The following is a 14,097-nucleotide window of genomic DNA, read 5'->3' as shown; positions in this document are numbered from 1 at the left end:
CATTTACCAGTACAGAGTAAATACGACAAATGCAATCTTTCCATTACAATGAACAAATCCACAAGGGCCGTGACGAGGGTTCGAACCTACGTCCAAGAGCATTTTGCATTATATTGTTGCAACAATCATACACCAGCAAGAAGACTGTCCCATGATAGTGAACATTGGGACACGTACCTATAAGGCACAAAAAAATGTCCCCCGCACCAGGTTATAAACAGACACAAGTAATTATATATACATATTAATAACAATACATCATACTTATAATATCGTCACTTGATATACCGCCAAGATACTCAGGAATTTTTAGTAATATTAATTATATTGTCATGATTGAATGGCTGACATTGGAGAGTATACAGAGATAAACGTTGAGTAAATGTTTACTGAGCCACAGAAGGTGTTGATTAAATGTTTACTGAGCCACAGAAGGTGTTGATTAAATGTTTACTGAACCACACAAGGTGTTGAGTAAATGTTTACTGAACCACAGAAGGTGTTGGAGTAATTGTTTACTGAGTCACAAGGTGTTGAGTAAATGTTTACTGAACCACAGAAGGTGTTGGAGTAATTGTTTACTGAGTCACAAGGTGTTGAGTAAATGTTTACTGAGCCACACAAGGTGTTGAGTAAATGTTTACTGAGCCACACAAGGTGTTGAGTAAATGTTTACTGAGCCACACAAAGTGTTGAGTAAATGTTTACTGAGCCACACAAGGTGTTGAGTAAATGTTTACCAAGCCACACAAGGTGTTGATTAAATGTTTACTGAGCCACACAAGGTGTTGAGTAAATGTTTACTGAGCCACACAAGGTGTTGATTAAATGTTTACTGAGTCACACAAGGTGTTGAGTAAATGTTTACTGAGCCACACAAGGTGTTGAGTAAATGTTTACCAAGCCACACAAGGTGTTGATTAAATGTTTACTGAGTCACACAAGGTGTTGAGTAAATGTTTACTGAGCCACACAAGGTGTTGATTAAATGTTTACTGAGTCACACAAGGTGTTGAGTAAATGTTTACTGAGCCACACAAGGTGTTGATTAAATGTTTACTGAGCCACACAAGGTGTTGATTAAATGTTTACTGAGTCACACAAGGTGTTGAGTAAATGTTTACTGAGCCACACAAGGTGTTGAGTAAAGATTTCCAGAGCCACAAAGGGCGTTTTAATTCTAACTCATCATCATCAATGTTGAAACAATAAAGTTTTCTTCCAAACTAATTTCCGTTCTGCTATTCACATTCGTTATTGCATTTTCGACAGAAAAAGAGAAACTCAAAGAATTCCAAGTTGTTATTGATGGGGCAACCATTAATATTTTTCCGGAGCCAGGAGAGTGAGGAATTGTGTGAGGGAACAGCCAAGTTTATATAGACTCCTCATGACTCATTTTTTTTTACTGGATGGGTGAGAGGGAGTCAGAGATGTGTCGTTTCTGAGACGCTCTAATACAAAATACCAGTTTCCCTATTATGGTCACGCAATAGCTCGGTCGATAGAGCTTCGGCCTTACACGTCTAGGGGTCTAGGGTTCGAGTCTCTAACAGCCCAGGTGAATGGAATATCTCTCTCTCTCTCTCTCTCTCTCTCTCTCTCTCTCTCTCTCTCTCTCTCTCTCTCTCTCTCTCTCTCTCTCTCTCTCTCTCTCTCTCTCTCTCTCTCTCTAATCACGTTTTCTAAACCCGCCACACTCATTTTCCCCTCTACATCCCAATTAGAAATTGTCCAACTTTCCCCCACCACAATACCCCCCCCACCCAGCTTCCCCCACGTCACCCCCCTCCCCACGTTCCCCCCCTCCCCACGTCACCCCCCCTCCCCACGTCACCCCCCCCAGCCTCCCCCCCCAGCCTCCCCCACGTCACCCCCCCAGCCTCCCCACGTCACCCCCCCAGCCTCCCCCACGTCACCCCCCCCCCAGCCTCCCCCACGTCACCCCCCCAGCCTCCCCCACGTCACCCCTCCCCACGTCACCCCAGCCCCCCTCCCCACGTCACCCCAGCCGCCCCTCCCCACGTCACCCCCCCCTCCCCACGTCACCCCCCCCTCCCCACGTCACCCCCCCCTCCCCACGTCACCCCCCCCTCCCCACGTCACCCCCCCCTCCCCACGTCACCCCCCCCTCCCCACGTCACCCCAGCCCCCCTCCACAACCTAACTACTACCAGTGCTCCAAGCTCCATTAACAAGGAATGAAAAATAGAATCCCGAAAAGAACTTGTGAGAAAGAGAAGATAATTATATTTTCCCTCTCTTCAACCCCTGACGCCTGCCCTCTCACTCTCACTGAAGCCTTGACTCTTACTCTCACTGAAGCCTTGACTCTTACTCTCACTGAAGCCTTGACTCTTACTCTCACTGAAGCCTTGACTCTTACTCTCACTGAAGCCTTGACTCTTACTCTCACTGAAGCCTTGACTCTTACTCTCACTGAAGCCTTGACTCTTACTCTTTCTCTCACTGAAGCCTTGACTCTTACTCTCACTGAAGCCTTGACTCTTACTCTCACTGAAGCCTTGACTCTTACTCTCACTGAAGCCTTGACTCTTACTCTTTCTCTCACTGAAGCCTTGACTCTTACTCTCACTGAAGCCTTGACTCTTACTCTCACTGAAGCCTTGACTCTTACTCTTTCTCTCACTGAAGCCTTGACTCTTACTGAAGCCTTGACTCTTACTCTTACTCTCACTGAAGCCTTGACTCACTCTCACTGAAGCCTTGACTCTTACTCTCACTGAAGCCTTGACTCTCACTCTCACTGAAGCCTTGACTCTCACTCTCACTGAAGCCTTGACTCTTACTCTCACTGAAGCCTTGACTCTTACTCTCACTAAAGTCTTGATGCCTACGTACTGAAGCTCTCATTCGTCTCTCTCTCTCTCTCTCTCTCTCTCTCCCCCTCTCTCTCCCTCTCTCTCCCTCTCTCTCTCTCTCTCTCTCTCTCTCTCTCTCTCTCTCTCTCTCTCTCTCTCTCTCTCTCTCTCTCTCCCTCCCTCCCTCCCTTCCTCCCTCCCTCCCTTCCTATTCTGCCTTTTCCAGGAACTTGTATAATAGGTTGATGCTATTTACCGTGACGGGATATAATATATTCACCCCGGGGAAAGATGATGAGGCTTCGAGAAAGGGGAAGGAATAGACGGAATGGGTTGCAAAGGACATAAAGGAATGGATGAAAAAGTAGATATTAAATGCAGAAAATGGAAAGGAAGGGAACTATCGGGGGGAAAAGGGCCCAAGCTATTATGACTATAGCACTTGGAAGGGGTCAGGATAAGGATATGGGGATGGGACAGGGGGAAGGAATAAGTGACAGACCGAAATTGAGGAATAGGTAGAACGAAAAGAAACTGAGAGAAATGAGCAGAAATAGGGAAATAAGAGTAACAGTCAGTAGAGAAAGTAATAAATAGAATGGAGGAGAATATAGAGAAATAAAATAAAATGAGAATAGACGGAAATGAAAGGAAGAGACGGAGGAAGATGAAGAGGTTATAATGCATAGGAGAGGAGAGGAGGGAGAAGGAGAGGGGCGAGGAAAGGACTGAGACAGACAGACAGACAGACAGACAGACAGACAGACAGACAGACAGACAGACAGACAGAGACAAATAAAAACACCACCGGGTTTCCCTAATAAAAAAAACAATGACTTTATATAGCACTTAAAACACCACTTGCTACAAACAAACATAATAATAGGAGCATAAAAAGAATGTTTATAATTCAGTTGCAAGAGCAAAGTTTATTAATAAAAGGAGATATAAAAAGGGCAATAAAGCAGGAAAATGATGTGAAGAACAACTGGGAGGACAGTAAAGAGGGGGAGAGGGGGGGGTACTAATGGTGTGAATGTAGGCGCGGGTCGTTATGAGGAGACTGACCTCATAATGGGTGGTAAACCACACCACATGACCAAGTTATGAGGGGTAAACCCAGCGAATGGTTCACCCGCATGTGGTGTAGCTTTGTGTGTGTGTGTGTGTGTGTGTGTGTGTGTGTGTGTGTGTGTGTGTGTGTGTGTATTCACCTAGTTGTGCTTGCTGGGGTTGAGCTCTGCTCTTTCGGCCCGAATGTGTGTGTGTGTGTGTGTGTGCACTCACCTAAAAAATCCAAGTTCGAACGCTATATATACTAATCCATGTCTTAAGACGGGTCTTTCTACCCTCATGAACAAATCCACAAGGGCCGTGACAAGGATTCGAACCTGCGTCTGAGAGCATCCCAGACGCTGCCTTAATCAACTGAGCTACGACATGGTCATTTCTACCCTCATCTAAATGTGCTTCTAGGGTTGAACAATAGCTCCAGAGGACCGACTTTCTTGCTGTTGGTAGCGTAATGCCGCGGCTTTAATTTCACCTGGTGCCTCTATCCTCCTCTTGTGTTCCCTTGGCCTATCATGCAGAGCAAGTGCTGACCAAGTTGTGCTTGCAGGGGTTGAGCTCTGGCTCTTTGGTCCCGCCTCTCAACTGGTAAAGTGGTTGGGTAGCATGCTGACCTACATGCAATCCCCAGTTGCAAGATGGAATTGCAAGGGGCTGTATAGCATTGCACGATAGTCGTTTGCTTCTACGTTCCATGTACGTGTGATCTTATTTTTTTGTTTAAATCAGGAATCGGAAGGCTGGAAAAACTCATTATGCAAATTTAAAATACTTCTCACATATGTAGGCGAAAAGTCACAATAACGTGGCTGAAGTATGTTGACCAGACCACACACTGGAAGGTGAAGGGACGACGACGTTTCGGTCCGTCCTGGACCATTCTCAAGTCGGTTGTGAGAATGGTCCAGGACGGACCGAAACGTCGGCATCCCTTCACCTTTTAGTGTGTGGTCTGGTCAACATACTTGCAATTCACCTGAGTGCAATGGTTGATTTTGGCATTTTGCAGCTTCCACTTCAGACCAAAACTAAACACCAGTAGACTCCCAATCACGTCACTTAAACACCCTCCCCCTTTCCCCTCCCCTCTAGAAAGCAAACAGCCACACAGCCAGCCTCCCACCTCGCCTAAATTCCCCCTGGAGAGCCATACAATGTCACTCCCAGCCCGGCCCACTCCCCCTTTCTCACACCATCTTGGACCCATTCTCCCTACTCATTTCTCCGCGGCAGCTCCCCCCTTTATTGATAGGTTTTCGCTAAATATTTTCCTAGCTGGTGAAGATGTGGCCCTTCACAGGCCCTCATAGGCCTTCCCGGAAGAAAAAATTCAGTCGCCATCAGCCAATACAGAAATGGTTCCCCGCTTATTCCTTCAAAAGGGTAACTGGGGAAATAACATTCACACTATGGCAGACGCATATTCGTAGCGGCAGCACAGAAACATATTTTCCCGGGGTTTAAACGAGCGTATAAACAATAGCAACGAGAGATTCGAACGAAATGATGTGATTGGACGGAAAGCGCGGGAAAAGGACTTCTGGACGGGGATTGGTGGAAGTGGTGGGCGGGGGCGGGTGTTAATGGCGGCCGGTCCGCCCGTTACTGTCCACTGCCACTCTCAATATACGAGCACAATTTCGAGAAAAGTGGCTAGTCGTTGCTGACTTCATATTCCAGATTTGATTATTTCCGCGGGCTGCGGAGCAACCCAGAGAGGAGAGAGAGAGGGGAAAAAGGCTTTCGGGATCTACTTTCCCGAAGCAAAAATTGAAAATAACACACACACACACACCTACCTCTAAGGAAAATAAGCCTCGGACTACATACCTAACACTCGAGTAATGAGAGGAAAACACGGTAAGCAGAAAGAGAAACACGGGAGGCGTATTATGACGTATTTATTAACGTTCCTGTCATCATCTTCTGCCTTTGGTAAATAGACTGAGCTTCGGGAAACAAATACAAACCCTCCTGTCGGCAATACTTCCTGCGGAACACGTGTCAGTGACGTAATTAATGACGATGTGGTGACGTAATGGCTCGGGTCACGTGACTGCACCCGCTTTCCATCATGGGGTGTTTAGATTGTGTAATTCTCTCTCTCTTTCTCTCTCTCTCTCTCTCTCTCTCTCTCTCTCTCTCTCTCTCTCTCTCTCTCTCTCTCTCTCTCTCTCTCTCTCTCTCTCTCTCTCTCTCTCTCTCTCTCTCTCTCTCTTTTTCTCTCTCTTTCTCTTAACCTTATCTATTTCTCTCTCTCTCTCTCTCTCTCTCTCTCTCTCTCTCTCTCTCTCTCTCTCTCTCTCTCTCTCTCTCTCTCTCTCTCTCTCTCTCTCTCTCTCTCTCTCTCTCTCCCCCTTATCTATTTTATTGTCCTTTTATCCATACATCTATCATCACGCATCGAGCAATTCTCTCTTCGCTCTCCTACGGGATGCTGATGCCTGCCATCTCGCCTTTATTTATTGCCAATATTGCTACTCCCCTTCTTCGTCGTCTGGCCTTTTGCTTCGTCTCCTTTCATCGTCCCCTTTCTGTTATTCTTCACTCAGGTCAACGCCTTTTCATCGACGTGTCACCAAACGCCTTTTCACTCTCAGATATACAACCACTTGGGCTGGACGGTAGAGCGACGGTCTCGCTTCATGCAGGTCGGTGTTCAATCCCCGATCGTCCAAGAGGTTGGGCATAATTCCTTCCCTCCGTCCCATCCCAAATCCGTATCCTGACCCCTTCCAAGTGCTATATAGTCGTAATGGCTTGGCGCTTTCCCCCCCCCCTGATAATTCCCTTCCCCTTCACTCTCAGACATCTCCACATTATCGATTTAGCTATAATATTCTATCTATAACACGTTATCTATAACATCTCTACATTATCTATCATATTCAAGCTCTACGCTTTGCCCTCTTCCATTCAAAAGTTATCTTTTGCCTTTTCGTATTTGATTATTAGCCCATGCTCTTTCACATTATTTTTATCACCATATTTTCTGTCATGTTCGAACGCCATGATCGATTTCACATTCGAACATCACCATATTATGTTTCATGTTCGAACGTCACCATATTCTCTTTGACATTCAAGCATAATGTTTTGTCGTTTTTCAATCAGATAAGCCAGATTCTTCAAGGTTTTGTCCTCGGCTCTCGATAGATTCTGAATCTATGTACGTAATCTAATTTAAATGATAATTCCTATTGCAATATTTGAACTTCAAGATATGCAACAACCCTGGGAATAAATAGCTTGCAGGCTAGGGCCCAAGAGCTAAGTCTCATTACCCGTACTCATAAGATTCGAACGGTAACTAATTTGACGTCGATGATTGGGTAACAGGTAAGAAGCATCATAAGTATTATATAAATGGAGATTCAAAAAACTTAAAGGAGTCACAGAACAATTAGGCTTGCTTAGGTCTAACATACAAAATCATAGGCCTAATTTAGTACATGTATATACGGTGCTAGGCCTAGACAAAATTTAGGATTGGCTGTTTCATTCTTACTCGGGTCCTGGGGCCAGATTCACGAAGTAGTTTCGCAAGTACTTACGAACGTGTACATCTTTCCCTAATCTTTGACGGCTTTGGTTACATTTATTAAACAGTTTACAAGCATGAAACTTGCCAATCAACTGTTGTTATTGTTATAAACAGCCTCCTGGTGCTTCGGAGCTCATTAACTGTTTAATAATTGTAAACAAAGCCGCCAAAGACTGAGAAAAGATGTACAGGTTCGTAAGTGCTTGCGTAACTGCTTCGTGAATCTGTCCCTTGCAGTATAGTGGTTAATGTCTTTGACTCAATCGGAGAGCCCGGGTTAGATTCCCGGGCAAGACAGAAATTTTTTGGTACGTTTTCCTTCACCTAATGTCCCGTACCCAAGATTAACCCTTGTTAAACTTGGTACCTCTATACAAGCCTAAATGTTATATATATTCCCAGTCCTCCTGTCCCGAAAATTAGGAATTATAGCGTTGAAGAATTCTGATGAAACACTCCATATTTTGACGACGGTGAGTTAATAATGGGGCTGACGAGTTGGCATCGAACCCACAATAAAAAAAAAGACACACACACACACACACACACACACACACACACACACACACACACACACACACACACACATTTACAGTTGAGAGGCGGGACCAAAGAGCCCGAGCTCAACCCCCGCAAGCACAACCAGGTGAGTAAACACACACTCTTGTTTCTTTTGCAAACAAAGTTGTAGACGCTTGGAACAAGTTAAGTGAGAAGGTGGTGGAAGCCAAGACCGTCAGTAGCTTCAACGCGTTATACGACAAAGAGTGCTGGGAAGACGGGACACCACGAGCGTAGCTCTCATCCTGTAACTACACTTAGGTAATTACACACACACACCAGTAGCTTCAAAGCGTTATACGACAAAGAGTGCTGGGAAGACGGGACACCACGAGCGTAGCTCTCATCCTGTAACTACACTTAGGTAATTACACACACACACCAGTAGCTTCAAAGCGTTATACGACAAAGAGTGCTGGGAAGACGGGACACCACGAGCGTAGCTCTCATCCTGTAACTACACTTAGGTAATTACACACACACTTGCTATTTTACATGATCCGTTGCCCCCTCCCCTGTTATGTCTCCTGTGCTGCTGTAAACAGAAATGAAGAGTGGTTTTGATTCAATTTATCTTTATTTTTCTTCGTTGTTTTTAGTTCTTGCTCATTCGAAGGTTCTTCTCCCAGACACTCCTGTATAAAATTCCTATTACGCCAGTTTCATCTCTTCGCTTTGGGCCCGCTGGGGGAGCAACACCTCATCTCAACCCTCCATCGCATTTCCATTTCTAGGTCATTCATCTCTCTCTCTCTCTCTCTCTCTCTCTCTCTCTCTCTCTCTCTCTCTCTCTCTCTCTCTCTCTCTCTCTCTCTCTCTCTCTCTCTCCAAGCACTTGGGCTGGACTGTAGAGCGACGGTCTCGCTTTATGCAGGTCGGCGTTCAATCCCCGACCGTCTAAGTGGTTGGGGACCATTCCTTTCCCTCGTCGCATCCCAAATTCTTATCCTGATCCCTTCCCTGTGCTATATTGTCGTAATGGCTTGGTGCTTTCCCCTTATAATTCTTTCTCTCTCTGTCTCTCTCTCTCTCTCTCTCTCTCTCTCTCTCTCTCTCTCTCTCTCTCTCTCTCAGCACCACCTCCTCGCCACCTTATCCCATCAATCTCTCCCCTCTCCTCTCTCCCCTCTTATCAAAACTCCTCCCTTTGTTTTCCCCCTTGGTCCCCTATAGACTCCTGGATGTGTAGTCTTCACCTTGTATGCCCTCACTTTCCCCTCTCTCTCACACACTTTCTTCCCATTTCTCTATTTCCCCTTTTTTGTCTCCAATTCCAACTGTCCGTTCTCAAATTGACGCCCCACTCCTGTCATCACTCTTTTCTTCCTTATCTCTCACTTTCCGTAACTCATTCTTTCACTTGCTTTCACTCTCCCACACACGTACATATTCTCTCCCTTCTCCCTCTCCCTCAATCACTCATAAAAACTTATCAACAAAAGGAATTCTGGTGAATGTTATTTCCCTTACCAGCATGGTCGTATGTCGACCCTATTTGTTTATAATATCTATTCTTCCTATTCTTAGAAGTACACAGAATATCTAAGGGTATTCTTAAAGCTATCTACAGTATTCATTAAACTCCACACATGGAGGTATTCTTAAAACTATCCAAGTTGTTCTTCAAAGTATCCTCAATATTCTTTAAACCTAGTCAGGGTTTTCTTAAAATGACCTGGAGACTATTCAGTGGACCTCCACATTTCTGGTACAGGCGATGAGTCACAATAACGTGGCTGAAATAAGTTGACCAGACCACACACTAGAAGGTGAAGGGACGACGACGTTTCGGTCCGTCCTGGACCATTCTCAAGTCGTGTGTGGTCTGGTCCACATTTCTTAGTGTCAAATTAATGGTACTTCATAGGTTATATGAACGAGCGTTCAGGAGCCTTTACTGGTAAACTTTGAGAAGCCTTATGAGGATATCTTGAAGGGGTTACTTTGAGGTGCTTCCGGGGCTCAGCGTCCCCGCGGCCCGGTCGTCGACCAGGGGTAGGTGAAGTAACTGCCAAGTTCCAGGTCTCTCACTCCTGTATGTCTCAAGGATCTACTCGGGGTGACTGGACCTTCAATAATGTAGTCTGAGATCATTATCTTCAATGCCACAATGATGTACCTATCATATATCAGATCTCTGATCGATTATGCTGCACCCATGCTTACTCTAGTGCCTGTGAGCATGCTTGGAGGGCTGGAAAAGATGCTAAACGAAGCCATGAGGATTATCTTCGGATGCCCCCGTACAACTAAATTACTAAACACGAGGAAGTAACTGAATATTTCATGTGTAAGTGATCGTATCACCGAAATTAATGCTTTAATTGGTATCAAGATGCTTAGACTAATCCACCTTAACCCTTGCACTGAAGCCAATTCTCTTGAAGGTCAACAGCCCTCCAAATGGTTTTCCGAAACCGCCACTGTGCTCAGAATGTATAATAATCATCACCACTACCAAGAGAGATAACAAAGACACTTTCCTGTCCTATGGGAGATCACTTCTTTCCAAATTACTGTACCCCCTTTCCCACCCAAGAAGCTGATTTAAGAACAAGCCTTGCTTCGATAAGAAGCAAAGTACAATGCCTTAAGCCAAATTGATGATTTGTTCAGAGAGCGTTCCCTTTCCCAGATTATTTACACTGATGGCTCCCTGCACCAGTCCCATGGTGCAGCTGGAAGTGCAGTTGTTGTGACAGGGAGAGATGGTTCCTTCTCCTATGAGTGTGGAGCGCGTATAACTCACAGGACCTCCACTCTTCAAAGGGGAATCGTTTGCCACAATCCTTGCGCTCGAACGAGTATATGAATCCAGAGTCGACACGTTAACTGCAAGCGACCCCTTATCATCCATGACTGCCCTCAGCTCCCCACGGCATAACTGTGACTTGCTTGAGTCTGAAGCTAAACACTGATATGTTGAAATTATTAATGGTTTAGTCACTTTGTCTCCTGTGGATTCCTTCCCATATTGGTCTCCGAATGAATGATAGAACTGTTATCCAAAAACATTTGCTCGTAAAAATGGAAGTGATCATCTTGGACTGTCTTTGAGTAGCCTGAGGGCAGCAGTTTACCCCCCCCCCCCCCCTGCAACAAAATTTAGTAAACTTGAGGTTATCATTTATACAGCTTCCCTCATTATGAGAAATAATATCTCTATTATATATGTATATATATTATATAATATCACACACGACTCACAACTGATGACGTCCGAACACTTCCGAAACAAGTGCTTCGCTCACGTCCTCTGTTCGAACCACAATTCTATAAATGCTTCACCCACGTACTTCAAATACCAGCTCGTCCTCCAAACAAAGACCCAAAAGTGATTCCATGCACCCGCCAAACCCCCTGTTTATGAATGAAAAACGGTTTACACACGACTCACAACTGATTTCGTCCGAACACTTCCGGAACAAGTGCTTCACTGACGAATTTTGTTCGAATCACAACGCTGTAAATGCTTCACCCACGTACTACAAATACAAATATTTGCCAACAGAACCTAAACACCTAACATAACCTATGCTTATATATGCACAATATGCTATTATAATATAATATTAATTTATATTTGAGAAAATTCGCGTTTTGAATGAACAGCATGTAAAAATTTATGAATGCGTCTGTGGGGTCGACCGCTGAATGTAATGGACTTGAGTCGAGGACGGGTTGCTGTAAATGCTTCACCCACGTACTACAAATAATCGCCAACAGAACCTAAACACCTAACCTAACCTAACCTAACCTAACCTAACCTAACCTAACCTATGCCTAACTATACATAGAATTTTTATGTAAAATAATATTAATTTATATATGAGAACAAACCAATTTTTAATACACAGTACGTTAAAATTTATGAATGCGTCTGGGGAGGACGGCCGCTGCTTTAACCAGCCTAATGTGAGAACGGGTTACATAATTGCATAATTGCTTAACCCACGCACCTCAAATACAAATAATGCCAAAATAGAACCTAAACACCTACCTTAACCTAATCTATGCCTTACTTGAGTTTTCCTGAAAAGTGGGTTATAATGGTCGTATATACGGGGTATACGAAAATGCGTATACGGTCCAATTCATCAATCGTAAGTAGTATAATTATTCAGGGCTGGTGTTGTGTAACTCAAAAAGTGCTTACTGGTAATCAGTAACAACAGGCTAAGAAACAACTTGACTGTGTGACTGAATATTGACTCGGGGAATTGTGTTGTTTTACAGGAATTTCCAGTCGTAGACAGGCGCCCTCACCAGCCGACCTCACTAGGCTTCCTCACACGAAGCTCCCTCACTAGGCTCCCTCACCAAACGCAGGACCACAGTATCCTCATCCTTCAATTAAAGGTAAACAACTCCTCAAGCCTCGAGTGTAAACATAATCTGCATTACTTATACATAAGAATTAAATTCTGGCAAATTATGTGGATATTATAATATACTTGTGTACGTATAAAGACATGTGACTAATACTTGTATATATCTTCGTATCATTATAGGTAAGTGAGTTTAACAGCTCATCGTGGGACAGAAATCTACCAATTAAAGGTACGTAACTATTTCCTTCTGCTTTTATAGGATATTTTTTTCCTAGTTACAGAGCAGCGTTAAAAATTAAGCAATTTGGGAAAAATATATAAAAGTTCGCTTCACTGGTCAATGGGGAATTTAAGTCTACATTGTCCCCATTACGTTCCCTATTACGTTAAATTGGGAGTTTAGTCCCAAGCCAGTTATCCTTGGTCTTGGAGGCACTAGAGCCACCTACATTGGTCTTGGAGGCACTACAGCCTCCTACCTTGGTCTTGGAGGCACTACAGCCTCCTACCTTGGTCTTGGAGGCACTACAGCCACCTACCTTGGTCTTGGAGGCACTACAGCCACCTACCTTGGTCTTGGAGGCACTACAGTCACCTACCTTGGTCTTGGAGGCACTACAGCCTCCTACCTTGGTCTTGGAGGCACTACAGCCTCCTACCTTGGTGTTGGAGGCACTACAGCCTCCTACCTTGGTCTTGGAGGCACTACAGCCTCCTACCTTGGTGTTGGAGCACTAGAGCCACCTACATTGGTTTTGGAGGCACTACAGCCACCTACCTTGGTCTTGGAGGCACTACAGCCACCTACCTTGGTCTTGGAGGCACTAGAGCCACCTACCTTGGTCTTGGAGGCACTACAGCCACCTACCTTGGTCTTGGAGGCACTAGAGCACCTACCTTGGTCTTGGAGGCACTAGAGCCACCTACATTGGTCTTGGAGGCACTACAGCCACCTACCTTGGTCTTGGAGGCACTACAGCCTCCTACATTGGTCTTGGAGGCACTACAGCCTCCAACCTTGCTCTTGGAGGCATTGAGGTCGCGGGCAATAGCCATGAGGTTCAACCAACCTTCTCTCGTTCCCAGTATATGTTGGAGGTTGCTTACTTAAACCATTTGTGATAAAAAGCACCAACAATAGTTTGATGTATCAAGTAAGAGAGAATGCATAGCGTTAGCAAGTCCTAATAACGAGTGTGTGGCTAATTCAGACGACGTCATTTTGATGCAAAGAAACTGCATCAAAATTTCTAATTTGGCGGTTTATCTTGTATATTTTTTGAGGTATGTAAATCGTGATGTAATGAAACGTAGTGTTTCATAACTTAGTGTTTCGTTTCGGTGCAAGAAACGAACCATTAACGATGATATGTCGAAACGCTGCGCGTACTAGTGGCTTTACAAGATTGTAAAATACTATGCTATGTATTCTCACAAAAACAATGTACCTTCATGTATATATATATATATATATATATATATATATAATATAGATATATATATATTATATATATATATATATATATATATATATATATATATATATATATATATATATATATATATATATATATATATATATATATATATATATATATATATATATATACTTTATATACTTTTATATAATATATCTATATGTATGTATATATATATATATATATGTATATATATATATATGTATATATATATATATATATATATATAATATATATATATATATATATATATATATATATATATATATAAAAGGGAAGGGGGTGGTAGT

At 43.8% G+C, this 14,097-nt stretch overlaps 1 protein-coding gene across 1 annotated transcript; it reads right to left on the bottom strand.

Annotated features, from left to right (window-relative positions):
- Window positions 1–2,264: 2,264 nt before the first annotated feature.
- LOC138358713 (serine/arginine-rich splicing factor 4-like) lies at window positions 2,265–13,385 on the bottom strand. The gene is made up of 2 exons (XM_069316874.1): window positions 13,198–13,385; window positions 2,265–2,805 (listed from the first exon to the last, which is right to left on the bottom strand). The coding sequence occupies exons 1-2, from the start codon at window positions 13,383–13,385 to the stop codon at window positions 2,265–2,267; spliced, it is 729 nt and encodes a 242-aa protein (XP_069172975.1).
- Between the last annotated feature and the right edge of the window lie 712 nt (window positions 13,386–14,097).

This window comes from Procambarus clarkii, chromosome 85 (assembly GCF_040958095.1).
Source record: "Procambarus clarkii isolate CNS0578487 chromosome 85, FALCON_Pclarkii_2.0, whole genome shotgun sequence".
In the NCBI taxonomy this organism is placed as follows: domain Eukaryota; kingdom Metazoa; phylum Arthropoda; class Malacostraca; order Decapoda; family Cambaridae; genus Procambarus; species Procambarus clarkii.
The sequence above is the reverse complement of the archived record's forward strand: the minus strand, read 5'-3'. Positions and strand labels throughout refer to the sequence as shown.